The 16,695-nt window shown below is 37.6% G+C and overlaps 2 protein-coding genes across 10 annotated transcripts; both read left to right on the forward strand.

Annotated features, from left to right (window-relative positions):
• The first annotated feature begins 15 nt into the window (after positions 1 to 15).
• Positions 16 to 10,292, forward strand: LOC105167319 (uncharacterized). 9 transcript variants are annotated; one of them, XM_011086981.3, is made up of 13 exons: positions 16 to 178; positions 1,028 to 1,125; positions 1,737 to 1,966; positions 2,941 to 3,108; positions 4,137 to 4,497; positions 4,572 to 4,715; positions 5,188 to 5,340; positions 5,417 to 5,533; positions 6,002 to 6,082; positions 6,373 to 6,522; positions 7,371 to 7,601; positions 7,701 to 9,356; positions 9,806 to 10,292. In XM_011086981.3, exons 1-13 carry the CDS (start codon positions 160 to 162, stop codon positions 9,896 to 9,898), a joined length of 3,501 nt encoding a protein of 1,166 aa, XP_011085283.1. In that variant the 5' UTR covers positions 16 to 159; the 3' UTR covers positions 9,899 to 10,292. The 9 variants fall into 9 exon arrangements, with proteins under 9 accessions (XP_011085283.1, XP_011085285.1, XP_088739354.1 ...); XM_011086983.3 differs by having other exon boundaries at positions 1,076 to 1,125; XM_088883228.1 differs by having other exon boundaries at positions 22 to 178; positions 1,737 to 1,958.
• An 845-nt stretch (positions 10,293 to 11,137) lies between these two features.
• PHYE (phytochrome E) lies at positions 11,138 to 15,665 on the forward strand. The gene is made up of 4 exons (XM_011086986.3): positions 11,138 to 13,553; positions 13,903 to 14,707; positions 14,853 to 15,146; positions 15,305 to 15,665. Exons 1-4 carry the CDS (start codon positions 11,498 to 11,500, stop codon positions 15,510 to 15,512), a joined length of 3,363 nt encoding a protein of 1,120 aa, XP_011085288.1. The 5' UTR covers positions 11,138 to 11,497; the 3' UTR covers positions 15,513 to 15,665.
• The last annotated feature ends 1,030 nt before the right edge of the window (positions 15,666 to 16,695 follow it).

Genomic DNA, 16,695 nt, shown 5'->3' on the forward strand with positions numbered 1-16,695 from the left:
GGTTTTATAGCTCATTTCTGATATGAAGGGCCGTAAATTGCATTTTTCCCTACATTTAAGTTGCAGTTCTTTTTCCAGACTTAGGCATGCCCTCGACATTTACTCGAGTTTGAAGGATTGAACTTGATTTCTTGATTGTCAGCGGTTGCGGTAATAAGAATGGAGGGGAAGGAGAAAGGTAAACTTGTAGGTGTGGATTAATTTTCTAAATATTTTTCGTTCATGATAAGATGCACTAGAACTACTGACTGTTGATTGCATAAAGAGATGGAATACGAAAATGGAATCAGCTGACTGGAAGACATTATTTTTCTGAAGAATTGGAGATTGAGACTGCGTAATGAGGTCTTTCGAGCTTTAAGTTTTCTGCCCTTACGATGAACGGCTGCTGCATGTGTGTATGTTTAAATTTTGAAATTGTTCGATGTGTCTGCATCCTAGTCGCAGCGCTTCAATAAGTGAACAAAAAAGAAACCCTAGTATCCCAATTGGTTGCTTCAGGAAAATGAAGTTAATGACTCTGTTACGAGCTTCATGGATAAAGTTTCAAGTAGACCTGATTGCTTATTTTTGTGCTGCAAAACAAAGGGATGCTTAGGCTGAAAAAATAGTTCCATGTTTTCACACTCTTATCTGTGCTTAGTCATCCACTAAACCTGCATTTCACTGGCAAGATGCAAGTAACCATCTAGCACAGTTGTCTGGATCATAATTTTAGTTGTCAAAGTTCATCTTTTGTTAATATTTCGGGAGATAAGTTCTTCTTCTCTTTTTCATTTTGTTGATAATTGAGACGAGTTCAGTTTATAGATGCTATAAATATGGAAACATATCAGAAAAGTTTAACATTGTTTATCATCTTTTGTTAGTAAATCGGTTGGTGCTAATAAATTCATTTCCAATTTCAATTACACCAAGGTAAAATGGAGAATCCAAGAACCATTTCTTCTGGGCAGAAAATGCATAAATTCCAGTTTTGTTTAATTGAGTGATAGGATTCTAATTTATACCTCTTTGTGTTCCTCAGTTGTCGCTCTTTCTGAGAAGCTTAACAAAATGATTGTTGATGGCGCAGACTACAGTTCTTGGAGATCATTGGTTTTAGAGATTGAAACTGCATCTCCAGTATGTCTAGATTTATTTATTTGTTGTATTCTATTGTTAAGTTTTGTATTGTGATCTTTTCACTAAATATGCTTGTTTGTGCTTTTTTCTTATCAATTTTCCAAACACTATCAGTAGATTTTTATTTAGTCTAAGAGAGCATTGACAGGACTCTAAGTATGTTGTTGGACCATCTGCTGACTAAGGTCTTTGTTAGAGTATGGTGTTTTTAAGAAAAATTGTCAACATATGCCTTTTCCTGGTCTCCTGAAGTTATTAGTAGGATACTTGTGCTGAATATATAAAGCATGGATATACTTAATCTCAAAGTACTCTTGTGAGCTGCTTATGTACTCTTTTCTCACTGATCGCTGTCCATTTTAATCCATATTACTCTATTCTTGACTAAGTATATTGGACCATGCACATTTAACATTGTGGGATATGCTCCATGAAATTGTCAAATAGTGTGCCAAAAATCTGATAAACATATGTATCACTAAAGGTCCGCATTTATAAAATAAGGAGGGGTTGGCATGAAAGATGCAGTTATAGGATGTACACGTATTTGCTTGTACTGTTTGGTGATTTAGCTTTGTACTTCAATTTACATATGATTCTGAATTTTTCAGGAGGATATAGATGCTATTTCCTTAGCGTATGAGTCCTTTTTGTCAAGATTCCCATTGTGTCATTGGCATTTGGAGAAATATGCATATCACAAGGGAAAACGATGCGGTCCTCAAGAAGCTGTTAATGTTTATGAATGTGGGGTGGAAGCAGCAAAGTTTTCGGTTGGTTTCTGGGTTGATTATTTTACATTCGGTGCAACCTGCTTTGGAGACCCTGAGGATGTTCGTCGGTAGTATTAATGAAGTTATGCTTTTTATAGAGAGTTACTTTTTAGAAAAATCCGACTTACAGAAAAAGCTATCACTTCAATGATTTGTCTTGGACCTCCACTGTTTGATATTATTATGTCAGCAACCCTCATGAATAATTGATGTGATTTCGATTTGGGATTGCAAATGGGAGTTATTTATGAGAAAAGCTTCTAAGTGAGTAGGTTTCTATAATAACCCAAAGTAGATTTTGTGCACTGACATCTGAGAGAACTTCAATAAATTCATGTTAGTCCTTGTTCTATCTTTATTTTAAATTATCTTGCAGTGTACCTCCTAGTCATTTTTAAGAGCCTGTTCAATTATGAATACTTTCTAATTGGATATTGCATTGGACAATAAATCATATTAAATATTCCAATACTTGCAGCATGTATCAGCAGTATTAGAACCAAAACCTTTGTCCAGAAAATATAGGCACACAGTACATTTTTTTTTTGGAGAAAATGTGCCAAATTCGTATTAGTAACTTAAAAGCTCAAAAATTGTGGGCATAACTTGGGATGATTCTCGGATTTAACGGTGAATGAATAAGTTATTGGAACAATAAATTGTGGATAAACAAATCTTACGTCTAATAAAAATGTTTATTTACTTAATGATGTGATAACTTTCTCTTACGAACTTCGATGCCTGGTGCACCATTCAAGGCTTCAAACAGGCGACATCAGTTAAACCAACAAACTTCAGACATTTTTTTAGTGACATGTTATGATTTACTTCTTGAAACTATTTTTTGCTGAACTTCTGTATGATGGATTTCATGTTACTTGAAGCTAACCATTATAACCAAGATTTCATATTTGAGATTAAGCAAATCTGAGTTCTAGTATATCTGAATCCTTTCTGCAAACTCGTTGTGCTTCAGCTTGATGAAATGCTGGGATTGTATACAGGAAGTCATTATTTACTAATTAATTACTGATTTTGACAGATTATTTGGAAGAGCTGTCTCATTTGTTGGAAAAGATTACTTTTGCCATATACTATGGGACAAGTACATGAAATATGAATTCAGTCAAGAGGGTTGGAGCTTTCTTGCACAGAGTTATATCCAAGCACTGAGGTTTCCTACGAGGAAGCTGCACTTTTATTATAATAAGTACGTTATGCTCCAACTTACATGAAAACATTTTAAGTGTCCACTACTAAATGATCCTCTTCCATTATGGAGAGCTACCCACTAGCAGGTCATTGTACACTTGTTATACTTTTTATATTTGATGTCACGGATTGCACCTGGATTCAATGTCACGTCGTTATCTGTCATCCCGTTGTAATTTCTTATTTAAGACCAAGTACGCTAAAACTTGGGGAACATGATGCAGCCAAGAAATTAAGCTTCGGATACATTTAAAGGTTTATGCTCAGTGTAGAAAGTTCCCTGAGCATTCATTCTACTAAACCTACGCGTGCCTTTAATTTTTTAACTACGCTGATTGCACCTATGTCGATTAGTCAAGTTCCTTTGACCATCCACACAAGAACTACTTAGTTCAGACTTAATATGCTAAACATCCTTTAAGTTACATGAGGTAGTTAACAAATTGGGCTTCCAATCCCTTCTTTCAACTTCTTTTCTCGTTTGGACCAATATATTTCTATGCTGTCCGACATTGTTTCATCAACTGGCAGAGAAGGATTAGGATTTAATAGACAGTGACACTTCAACTTTCCTTCTTAACATGTTGAGCAGGATGATAATGATGAGCATTGGTTTCATTTAGAAGTAGCTATTATCAAAATATCATCATTTGCCTGATATTGATCAAGCTGGTGCCCCCATACTTGCTATAACATCGCCAAACCAACTATGCAGAACAAGCAGGTGTGCAATTAGTTCTTCTTCATTTAGGCCTATGCACTTCTGTAAATTTGTATGGACGATCAATCTGACAGCCCAAAGAAAGTTGATGAGGATAATATCTCTTTGTGTTTAACTGTCTTTCATCTGGATCTGAAATAATGAGATTCTTCATAAACCATCATGTGTTGGTTTATCTTTCTAATGTATGTTATAGATTATTTGACCTACATGTTTGGGATAACGTAATTCGCTCACTTTTCCCCCAGTTTCTTTTTCCAATTTCATTGCGACTTTAACCTGTTTTTGATCTATTAACTCTTCAGCTTCAAGCAGTTTATTGCCAATTTGGAAGAAGAAATGGGATATGAAAAGAATAACAGCAGCGAAGTAGAGCAAGTTTCTGTTCCTTGTGCTGCATTGGAGATATCTAGGGACGAAATCTCTCTTGTCGTAAAGGATTTGCTAGATTCTTCAGATAGATCCCTCAAGTCCAAAGCGCTGGAAAGATATAGATCTATTGGTGAAGGATTTTATCATGAAGCAAGCCAGACTGATGAAAAAATAAAATGCTTTGAGGCAAAAATTCGAAGGCGATATTTTTATGTAACTCCTCTTGACAATGATCAACTAGATAATTGGCATCTCTACCTGGATTTCATCGAGAAGCAAGATAACTTGGACTGGGTAACCTTCCTTTGATCATTATGTTTGCACTCAGTATTTGCATATTTTATTCAAATATGTCCTTTTGTGTACAGACCATGAACGTATATGAGAGATGCTTGATTCCCTGTGCCAATTACCCTGAATTTTGGATGCGTTATGTGGAGTTCCTGGAATCTAAAGGTGGATGTGAGCTGGCTAACTCTGCCCTAGACCGGGCAACTCAAATATTTTTGAAGGTGCAGTTGGCTGATTTGTATTGAGTTGTTTCCTGGATAAAGTTATAATGAAACTGTTTTGTGCACTATTCCTCCGTCTTCCAGGTAAGGAGAGAGGAATAGGGTGGACTAGAAGCTTTTGTTGGTATCAGTAGATTGTAACTAATACAATTTACAGTCATGCATTTACTTCTATGCAACCTATATTATTGGTTCTGGCTGTATTTGACCTTATGACATGAGGTATATAAATGCGTCTGTGATGCTTTTATCTTGTTCGATCTGGATGAATGAGGACATTTTTCTTTCTGAAGTCAAAATGCAACTCTTGTAAATTGCAGTGTCTGCTTTTCCATTGATGACTACTACTTTAAATGATGTTTTCTTATTTTGAAATTATTATCTAGAAAATTAGGGAAAAGAGGATTGTTCTTTCTCTGTCTTTGTATTTTTTCTTTTTTTAAATTGACATCTCTCTTTTTATATGGTGCAGAATGTGCCAGAGATCCATATATTCAGTGCAAGGTTTAAGGAGCACATAGGAGATGTCAATGGTGCCCGTGCTGCATTGCTTCTGTGTGATACAAAAGCTGATTTGAGCTCCGTTGACAACGTTGTGACACTAGCTAACCTGGAAAGACGTTTGGTATGTTTTCGGTGTTGTATTTTTCCCTCATCCAGGCTGGGGAACTTTCTTGAGAAGGGGTTCTTTGAAATTTCAGGGAAATTTTAGAGCAGCTTCTGCTACGTATGAGAAAGCACTCAAAACCGTGAGGGAGAGGCAAAATCTACATCTTCTTCCCAGTCTGTATTCTCAATATGCCCGGCTTACCTTCTTGGTATGAAATCTGAGTCAATCCAACTGTGCTGTATCAGAACTATGCATTTCTGTCTGTTGTGCTTTGGAACTTATAGATAGTAGCTTTTATGCTGTGGTAAGTGGAAAAACTCAAAGGCTGGCTGTTTAAACTGTATGTGCTTTTGTTAGCCTCTATCCGTCTACTTGGATAATCTGCTTAACATAGTTGAATTTTATGATTTTAGTTTGTGGGAATCTGCTTTTTCTATTCTTTCATGTCCTGGTGCTTTTGCAAGATAAAGAAATTTTAGGGTTTGATCAATTTATGCCTGTGAAATTAGTAGCATTATTTTTACAGTTCCATGACATTGCTTCTGATACAGTCTGGTTGGAGAAGACTTGCATACCAAGTTTTAATTGATTTTTTCATGAGATATTAGTGCATCTTATTTTGCTTGTTATTGATTTAATAACATAATGTTTCTAACTACAGCTAACTGGCTGGTAGATAACAGGTAGTGCAGCTGATGCTAGAGATGTACTAGTTGAAGGGGTACGGCATGTGCCTCGCTGCAGATTCCTTATAGAGGTACTGTATTAATGTATCATAAATGTTTTTAAGATAGGAGTATGAAAGGCTAGCGCATAAATCCCTTTTCCCTTCTTTGATCATTTAACAGAAACATCTAATCTTGGTTCATGCACGAGTTTGGGAAGATTAACCATAGTTGTGTAGAGTTACTCAACTTTGAGTTTAGAAATTGCTGCACTTTTATCTCCTCTTTATTGGTTCTAGTTTGTTCCTTTCATTGGCTCTTATTACCTGTTCTCAGGAGAAAGGATCCAAGGTCAAGAAATTGATAGTTCTTGCTTATGCAGGAATTGATAAAATTTGCAATGACCCATGAAGGAGCAAGCCAAGTGGATATCATTGATTCAGTCGTGGCTGATGCCATTTCATCTGGATTAGATGAATATGAGGGTTTCAATGCCAAAGATCAAGAGAACATATCCTGCTTGTTCTTAGAGGTTGGGGTTTCTCTTATCATGCTGTATCATCAGAATGGCTTTTAAATCAGCTGGTCATAATAAAAAATAGTTTCCCTAACAAGATACTAATTCTTGCTTCATTTTTTGAAGTGCATATCCTCATTCCCTGTCTTATGGAAGAAAACATTTTTTGAATGGATTTATTTTCTGGTTATTCTCCTCGTCGAGTTCTACTCGGCTATCCGTTGATTTGGCCAACACTGATTAGATTAGCTCTCAAATCCTCTGACTTGCTCCAAATATTGTGATTAATTAGATTTCAAATGCTGTCTAAATGTCTGAAATAAAAGCTGCCCCATTGGCATTTTGACAGCTCATGTTCCAATATTTGTGTATTGGACTGGCGCAAATTATTGGCAGTTAAATAATTTTGTGAGCTGGTCATGGATGAATTGACCAAAAGAATTCTGTGCGATGAAAAGAGATAATAATGGAAGGCGAATAATTTTGTTACTTCTAGAACTTTCTTTATCTGGGTAAATCATAGATGACTAATATCTATAGAGTTGGTTGTGCATCCAAACAACATTCACACACTCAGTGTAAAAGATCCAAGTGATACAGTTGAAACTGCATTTAACTATTGCCTGGGTAGGTATTTTATATTGGCAATTAGTCATGCATTTTCTCACTTTGTTGATTGCTGTAAATGCAGTGTATTTGTAATAAATTGCAGTAAAATTGCTCTATGTGGTATCATGCCATCATTGCTTGTAAATGCTTAGCCAAAGCATACTATATTGTTGCTGAATATGATTTTTGTTTCTGGGACAAGTAATTTACTGTTTATGCCATATTGATGGATATTATTTGGATAATGGTTTCAGTTTGTCAATCTTCGTGGAACTGTGCATGATATAAGAAAGGCCTGGAATCGTCATATTAAACTATTTCCCCAGTTCCTGAGGATGAAGACCACACGTAAGCACAGTAGGTCAGGCCATCCCTTGATAGATGTGGTCGCAGACCAGAAGGGAGACGATGCCCATCCTGTTCATGATCAGCCATCCAGAAGACCATGTTTTGGCCATCCTATCCAACTTCAAGGGCAAGAACAGGTACTTGAATATCCCCTGAATATGAAATCCACCCTAACCAGGTTTCAGGAAAACCTTCACTGGAAGGACCATAACATTGACACTGGGGAAACTTTGCAGGCACTTCCTACCAAAGCTGTAGAATTTTCCAGTAAAAATGCATCCCACTACAATGAGCCAGCTCATAAATTATCATGCCAATCTAGAGAAGACAAACCGGGATCTACAGTTGTAATTGCTCAATTAGCTAATCAGGCCATAGAGAATGCTTTGGATGGACGCAACCTAGATCAGGACCTCTCATGCAAACCTAGCGGAGACGGACTGGGACAAATTGATGTTAAGGCTGAATTAGCTAAACAGTCCAAAGAAAATGCTCGGAGCCTGCACGAGTCAGCTGAAACAATTGAGTCTGTTGAAGCCTCTCACTCTAGTTTAATTTATGTTCAGCCAGAGTTGGATCATGAGTTGAGACAGCAGAATCATCCAGTTTCTTTGGATGATATTTCCTTAAATTCTCAGGGAAAGGAATCTCAGGAGCTCCCCATGTCTTGTGATGAGTATGATACAAGGAGAGATGTACCTGCATCTAGTGAGAGCACACCGCGAGGTACCTCAAATGTTAATTCTAATTCTTCTGCCGGCCCAAAAAGCGGTCAGAAGGTTAAGTATTCAGAAGTTCATGATGAATCAGAAAAAAATGGATCAGTGAATCGTCAGCAAAATACACCACCAAAAGTACAAAGTGATCAAGAATATCCTTCTAATACTAGTGAGGACTCAATTGAAATAGATCACAAGGTCCAGGGCCCTGGAAGTGCAACTTCAGGTTTCCAAGAGCATGCACAAGATCAAGAGCATCAGTTACAACAGTCTCTCTACCAAGATAACTGTGGAGCTAATGCATCAGACAGAAAGATACTTACAAATCTAGGCGATGCTCAGGAGGACTGGGATAGGCATAAACATAATCAGGCACAATTAGGGGTTGTTCAGACAGATAAAGCAACTGGCCAAGACCAGCCAGTGAGCTCGACGCCACCTCCAGTCACTATCTCTGCAGGACAACTACCAGAATCCTCCCAACCAGTTTCTTATCCTCAACAAAATCAAATTACTTCGTCGTGGCAAACACAGCAAGGCCTAACTGTGAATCAGATGTTACAGTATCATTACCATCAGCAGCAATTATTGCAGCAGCAGTATCAGCAGCTGCATATGCATCATCCTTACCTCCAACTACAACACCTTTATATGAATCAGCAATCTTATCAACTGCAGCCACAACAGCATAATCAACAGCAAGTGCAGCTGGTGCATCAGCAACAATATGTGCAGCAACAGCAGCTTCAGCCACCACCTTGTCAGCTGCAGCAACAGATACCTTCATTTCAGCAGTCACAGCCACAAATGCAGCAGCAACATTATCAGCAAAGCCAGCAGATGCTAGGGCATCAGGGGTTACAGCAAGGTCAGGAGTCTCATCTGAATTATCAACAAGCACATGAGAAACAATTTCATCAACCTCAGGACCCAGCTTTTCAAGTGCATCAATTAGCATATCAACAACAAGCATCTCAAGGGCAGCAGCTGCTTTTGCAGCATTACCAGCAATATCAGGGTTATCAGCATCTACAGCAGCAGCAATCCCAGGAAGGACAGCAAAACATACATCAATATCCAGGGCAGAAGCAACAAGATGAACTTATTGAACAGCATTACCAACAAGTCACTTCGAAACAAAATTCAACACAAAATATGAGCCAAAACCAGAAGGTATGTTGCAGTTTTTTTGTCCTTTTGTTTTTCCAGCGTATTTTGTTTATTTAAGAGAAAACGGAGCAAATATATTGAGACAAATGGCATTGACCTGGTGATGATTGATCACCCATAATCTTGCCTTTGCATTGGGGGTATCATGAGTTGGCCCGTAGGAAGAGCATGTAATAGACCTTAGTGATCCTAGCTGTATGTGTCAGATGAGCATTACGGGTAAGATCTGAATCCCGTCTTGTAATCAGAACATAAACTATTGCTGAAATTTTAAACCAGCTGTTATCAGGATATTTGAGCCTGTGTTTTGCTAATGCATTTGGTTTTCATTTGTACCAAGCATGAATTGCTTCCACCAAACTGAAGAAAAACACACATTGTATCTCTCTCTCTCTCTGACACACACGTTATGGTTTATGTTCTTCTTGATGTCTTTCTGACATCCACTGCAGGTTTCTAAAACTGCCCTACAGGATCATGATGGAGTAGCCGAACCTTCTAAATCTCCACATCATCGGGTTCAGTCACCACAAGTCTTGCAATAATTTCAGACTGCTGACGGATCGTAATTCTCCTCATGGCAACAGCAGTTGCCTCAAGTCACAGCATCTCAGCTCCTCTTCAACTGGCAGAGCTTACATTTTGCAGCAGTCTTTCACCAAATGAGACGCATAGAAGTACTGTTTATAGTTTGCAACCAAGATTTGTCGATAACTGCATAAATATGTTAACCTGGTGTATGCATCTTACAGGCGTTAGTTAGAAGCATGTGGAAAATTTTCGCAACACATAAGGACCTGTGCAAAGCTGCATGGCCGTCTGAGAGGAATCATTTTTCCAGCCCATTCAGTGAACAGACTCTATCATACTCTTTTTCGTAGCATATTTAATTCAGACCGTCCACCCTTTTAGTTTTTAAAAAATAGAAAGTTAAAAATATATATGCTACTATTATATATATATATATATATATGTTAAAGTATAAATCACGTTTTATAAAATTTTGCTGTATTGTTTTGATTCAAAAAGCATTACGTTTATGATTGACATATAATTATAAATGTAAAATACATATGATTCTAAATATATGTATATTAACTTAATCAAATTGGATCCGAATCTAAACATTAAAATTCAAAACTGTGTTTAGCTCTTTATTGCAGTGTAAAACATAGGATGTACCGGGTGAAGAAGATGGCGACGCTGGTCATTCGGAAAGTTGGACCGCATAATCCTGGCCCAGATCAACAGCAAAGGAGCCCATAATCATTTAAACAAATTGACTACCAGTTGGAAATGGCGAATAGGCTGATTCATTACCACATACATATACATATATATATATATATATATACTATTAATGATCATCCCATCAATTTTATCTTTTCTTACTTCCCTAATTTCTTACTCCTTGAGGGATTAATTCACCCACTGCCACTGGAGATATCTGTACACAGAAAACCACATATTGTTAGTAAAAGCCACATCTGTCGTACGTTACCATGCCATGTGCATTTCAGGCAACAAAAGAATGGCCGAGAAACAGGGTTTGGACAATAGTCCAATTTTGTAGCATGTGCGTTTCCCCCAATTCCCCGAACGGCCCAGAAGCAGGGTTTGGGATGATAGTTCGATTCTGTTGCTTATTCTGGGGAAGGTTTTATCCTTATTCAGAAAAAACAGGAACGGCCCAGAAGCAGGGTTTGGACAATAGTTCGATTCTGTTCCTCGTTCTGAGGAAGGCTTTATCCTTATTTATTAAGAAAAGGAGTAGCTGTATTTTAAAAATAAAACTTCTGAACCTGAATTTGGAAGTGAAACGGCTCTGGAATTTGTGCAATGGACAAATCTGTATTTGTACAGAAGATCTTGAGGAGCAGAAATTGTGAGTGATAATTGCAAAGTAAAAAACTAAAGCAGCCATTAGAATCAGGGGATTAAGACAGTAATCAAACAGTTACAAAGAAGATAAAAACTATTGTACCTCGTTGAAAGAGATGGATATAACCTACTCGAGGCTGTTGCCCTGGTACTGCGATCATGATAAGGATCCAGCTATCACCACTCTTCATATTACTGAAAAACCCGCTTCAATTTCTAAGAGAAATCGCTAACCAAGAAAGGTTGGGAAATAGCTCCATCAAATGGAATTACAGGGCAAAGAAGGAAAAGCCCCAGCAACCACAATTCACGATCTTGATGAAAACAGGAACAACGTTTCTGCTTTGTCATCCTCAGCCGCCAGCAATCACAATGCCAACAGAACTTTGGCTCAGTACAATGCTGATGCAAGACTGATGGCTGAGTTTGAGCAGTCTGGTATGTCTGGTAAGGTTTTTGACTACTCTAAATCAGTTCCTGAGTCGCAGATTCCAAGTACTGAAGAGCAAATGATCGCTTATTTATCAAAAATCCAGAGGGGTGGCCTTGTGCAGCCCTTTGGTTGTTTGCTTGCAATTGAGGAGCCCAATTTTAGTATCACAGCTTATAGTGAGAATTGCTTTGATATGCTGGGTTTGAAGAGTCTTTTTGAGTCGAAAGAGTCGATGAGTCTGATCGGTATGGATGCAAGAACCCTTTTTACCCCATCTTCTAGGACTTCATTGATGAAAGCTGTTGCATCAAGGGAAATATCTTTCTTGAACCCAATCTGGGTTCACTCTAGGACTAACAATAAACCATTTTATGCTATATTACATAGAATTGATGTGGGCACTGTGATTGATTTGGAGCCTGCTCATTCTGTTGGTGCTGAAATGCTGCATGCTGGTGCGTTGCATTCCCAGAAACTAGCTGTGAAGGCGATATCGAGATTACAGTCACTTCCTGGTGGTGATGTTGGGGTTTTGTGTGACACCGTAGTAGAAGATGTCCAAAGACTTACAGGGTATGATAGGGTTATGGTTTATAGGTTCCATGAAGATAATCATGGCGAGGTTGTGGCGGAAATTAGAAGGTCTGACTTAGATCCCTATCTGGGATTGCACTATCCAGCAACAGATATTCCGCAAGCAGCACGCTTCTTGTTCAAGCAAAATCGTGTTAGGATGATCTGTGATTGCAATGCTCCACCAGTACGTATAGTCCAAAGTAAAGAACTGAAGCAGCCTCTTTGTTTGGTTAATTCTACGCTTCGTTCGCCTCATGGCTGTCATAATCAGTATATGGCCAACATGGGGTCTATTGCCTCATTGGTCATGGCAGTTGTCGTCAATACTGGTGACTCAATGAAACTATGGGGATTGGTAGTGTGCCACCACACTTCACCACGTTATGTCCCTTTCCCCCTTCGATATGCATGTGAGTTCTTAATGCAGGCCTTTAGCCTGCAGCTTCATATGGAGCTTCAGTTAGCATCACAACTTGCAGAAAAGAAGGTCCTCCGTACGCAAACCCTATTGTGTGATATGCTTCTTCGTGATGCTCCATTTGGCATTGTCACTCAATCCCCTAATATCATGGATCTTGTGAATTGCGATGGGGCTGCATTATATTATGGTGGGAAGTCTTGGTTACTTGGTGTCACTCCTACTGAGGCACAATTGAAGGATATTGCAGAATGGCTGGTTAAGAGCCTTGGGGACTCCATGGGGTTAAGTACAGATTGTCTTGCTGATGCTGGCTATCCGGGAGCAGCTCTCCTGGGTGATGCAGTTTGTGGCATGGCTGCAGCAAGAATTGCTTCAGCTGATTTTATATTTTGGTTTAGGTCTCACACGGCAAAGGAAACCAGATGGGGAGGTGCTATGCATCATCCAGAGGACAAAGATGATGGTGGAAAAATGCACCCCAGATCTTCATTTAATGCTTTTCTTGAAATAGTTAAACGCCGAAGTTTGACTTGGGAGGATGCAGAGGTTAATGCAATTCATTCTTTGCAGCTTATAATGAGGGAATCCATTCAGGGGATTGAAGAGAGGGGTCCTAAGCCCATCATATATTGTCAACAGAATGGTCGAGACAGCCCAAAGCTGGACCAACTTACTTCGGCAGCAGTTGAAATGGTCCGGTTAATAGATACAGCTACTGCTCCAATTTTTGGGGTTGATCCATCTGGTTTGATAAATGGGTGGAATGCCAAAATGTGTGAGTTGACAGGACTAGAAGTGCCTGAAGCTCTAGGGAAGTCCCTAATTAATGATGTTATTCATGACGACTCACGAGAAGTTGTTGAGGAACTTCTGACCAGAGCTCTAGAAGGTAATACTTTCTTCCTCAGTTGCTAAAAGCACTTCAGACTTCCCAAAGACCATTCAACGTCTGCTATCTACTTTGAAGTTTGTTTTCGTTGGTTAATCCAGCCCTTACAAAACGACAATGCAAACTTGTGATTTTCCATTTATCCTGAATTGCTAATGACAAAGTGTTCATGTGAAGATTTCACAAAATCCATACTAGTGAAATGCAGACTGTATGTGATATATTCATACTTTGAGCATTTCATTTTTCTCCACGTTGCACCATCATGTTTATTTTTTCCCAATTTCACCAATTGATGGTCACTTAGTTTTTTGCTCTTTTGTGGTTCTACTTTTATGCTTTTCTTTAGGTGAGGAGGACAATAATGTGGAGGTGAAGCTGCTGAAGTTTGGGAAACATGCTCCAAACTCGGTCATATACCTTCTGGTTAATGCATGCACTAGTAGGGACTACCAAAATGATGTTGTTGGTGTATGCTTTGTGGGCCACGATATCACTGCTGAGAAAACTGTGATGGATAAATTCATCCGTTTGCAAGGAGATTATAAGGCTATAATAGAAAGTCTAAATCCATTGATTCCACCCATATTTGCTTCTGATGGGAATGCATGTTGTTCTGAGTGGAATGCAGTAATGGAAAATCTGACTGGTTGGACGAGGCACGAGATAATTGGGAAATTGCTGCCTGGGGAAGTGTTTGGAAGTTTCTGTCAACTAAAAAGTCGGGATGTACTCACTAAACTTATGATTCTTTTGTACCGAGCTATTAGCGGCCATGACACTGAAAAAGTTCCTTTTGGCTTTTACAATCGGAAAGGAGAGTATGTTGAGGTGTATTTGACAGCAAATAGGAGAGCAGATAAGAGCGGGAATATACTTGGCTGTCTCTGCTTCTTGCAGACAGTAGCCATTAATCAAAAGGTGTCTGCAGTAGACAAGCTGGATGAGAGCCAATATATATCAAAGCTGAATAAGTTGGCTTACATTAGGCAGGAGGTGAGGAATCCTCTGAACGGAATCCGTTACACCCACCAACTCCTGGAAGGGTCAGCCCTTTCAGATAATCAAAAGCAATTTCTTGAGACCAGTGATGCTTGTGAAAGGCAGATGCTATCCATTATCGATGATGTGCATCTTGGAAGTTTAGAGGAGGGGTAAGTCTCTCATAATGGATCCTAACTGAGCTGAGGTGTAATTTTCTAAAGTTTATCTCCTTAACTGTAAGATGCATTATATCTTTCAACAGAATTTTGCTCTGAGTCGAACGTTATCTAATTTAAATTTGTTTTGACCCCGCAGCAACATGGAGCTAAAAGTGGAAGAGTTTCTTTTGGTAAATGTCATCAATGCTATTCTCAGTCAAGCCATGAATTTGTTAAGAGAAAAGAAGCTGCAACTCATCCACGACATCCCTGAGCAAATCAAGACTCTCCGTGTATATGGTGATCAAATTAAGCTTCAGTTAGCCTTATCTAATTTGTTGCTTACCATAGTGGACTACGCTCCTTCTCCAGACGGTTGGGTGGAAATTAATGTCTCCCATGGACTGAAGCTGATACAAGATAGAAACGAGTTCGTTCATCTACAATTCAGGCAAGTTGGCCCTGTTTTGTGTAACACTGAATTCATTCATTTGCAATCATAATATTTCTCTCATAATCTAATAAGCTGATGATTTCCCTAAATTCGTCTACCATGACCGACATCGTTTCAATGGAGAGTTTAACACTCTGCTATTCTCGTTTATTCAGAATGTCTCACCCAGGGGAGGGCATTCCTTCTGCTCTCATCGAAGAAATGTTTGGTGCCAAAAATCATTCGGCTACACAAGAAGGACTTGCTTTGAACCTATCCCAGAAAATTGTCAGTATGATGAATGGTAGTGTACGTTATATTAGTGATGAAAGCAAATGTTGCTTCCTGGTAGACCTTCAACTTAAGTTGTGGAAATCAAGGTGACACTTTGAGCTCCGACCATGTAATTGTGAAGAAGATAGAACAGTTTGTCCATGTTAACACGCTGGTAAATTTAGATGAATAAGTGCCAACTGCTAAATTATTCCGTCATTATCTTCTATCACAAAATAATATTGCATTTTGTATTTTATTTAACATATATACATTAGATGGAATATCAAATTCGAATGTCGGTTCTTCCACCCGAGCAACCATAAGAATGCCCTTTGTTGTTGCTTCATTAAGGGTAATGCTGTTATTCTGAGTCCACTTACATAAAAACTTTGTATAAATAAATTACATCCACAACCGTTAAAACTAATTTCTCAAACATTTTCTGAATTTATAAAATTACAGATATACCCATTAAAGCGGTTTTAATGTGATGTATGTGTATAATTTAGAGACTCAACAAAAGTTGTTTTTACAATTACAACTTAAAAGAGTCCATTTGTAATTATTTTAAATATAAAAAGTATTTATATAATTAGATATTATTTTACCGGGTGTTAATGTAATTAAGTGTGAGTGCAAGTGTTGGAGGCAATTCTCTCGAGTTATTTATTTTTTTATTAATAAAAAATAAATAAATTATATTAATATAATTAATTTAAATATATTAATATTAATATGTTGAGTCGTGATTTAAAATCACGACTTGACATTAAAAATTATTTTTTTCAGCATAAATGCTTGGTGTCGTGATTTAAGTCGTGATTCAATATCACGACATGGTGTCGTGATATTGAATTACGACAACCATCATTTTGTTTTGTAATTTTCTTTTTAATGGGTTTCGCGTTTTTGAATCACGACACCCACCTCTTTTATTTTTTTTAATTTTGTTTAATTAATTTTTTTTATAAGTTAATTATATAAAATTAATTTTTTAACAACCTATTAAAAATTAAAAAAATTATAATATTAAAATTGTATTAATTTTAAAAATTACAATTAAGTAGACAAATATAATAGTGTATATTTTTTTGTACAATTGAAAAAAATATGAAGTATATAATTTCAAATGTCAAAAATATCCACCCGTTCCACAATTGCGTCTGTTGTATACTTCATTGTATGTTTTTCAATTGTACAAAAAAATATACACTATTATATTTGTTTACTCAATTCTATTTTTTAAAATTAATACAATTGTAATATTATGATTTTTTAATTTTAATAGGTT

Source organism: Sesamum indicum, linkage group LG8, assembly GCF_026168435.1.
Source record: "Sesamum indicum cultivar Baizhima isolate 11 linkage group LG8, ASM2616843v1, whole genome shotgun sequence".
Taxonomy (NCBI): domain Eukaryota; kingdom Viridiplantae; phylum Streptophyta; class Magnoliopsida; order Lamiales; family Pedaliaceae; genus Sesamum; species Sesamum indicum.

Excerpts from the sequence above, each read along its gene's own strand:
- PHYE (XM_011086986.3), top strand. The coding sequence starts at position 11,498 with ATGGAATTACAGGGCAAAGAAGGAAAAGCCCCAGCAACCACAATTCAC. Across the intron at positions 13,554-13,902 it reads TCTGACCAGAGCTCTAGAAG|GTGAGGAGGACAATAATGTG; the intron begins GTAATACTTTCT and ends GCTTTTCTTTAG. Across the intron at positions 14,708-14,852 it reads CTTGGAAGTTTAGAGGAGGG|CAACATGGAGCTAAAAGTGG; the intron begins GTAAGTCTCTCA and ends TTGACCCCGCAG.
- LOC105167319 (XM_011086981.3), top strand. Across the intron at positions 6,083-6,372 it reads GCTGCAGATTCCTTATAGAG|GAATTGATAAAATTTGCAAT; the intron begins GTACTGTATTAA and ends TTGCTTATGCAG. Across the intron at positions 9,357-9,805 it reads ATATGAGCCAAAACCAGAAG|GTTTCTAAAACTGCCCTACA; the intron begins GTATGTTGCAGT and ends CATCCACTGCAG.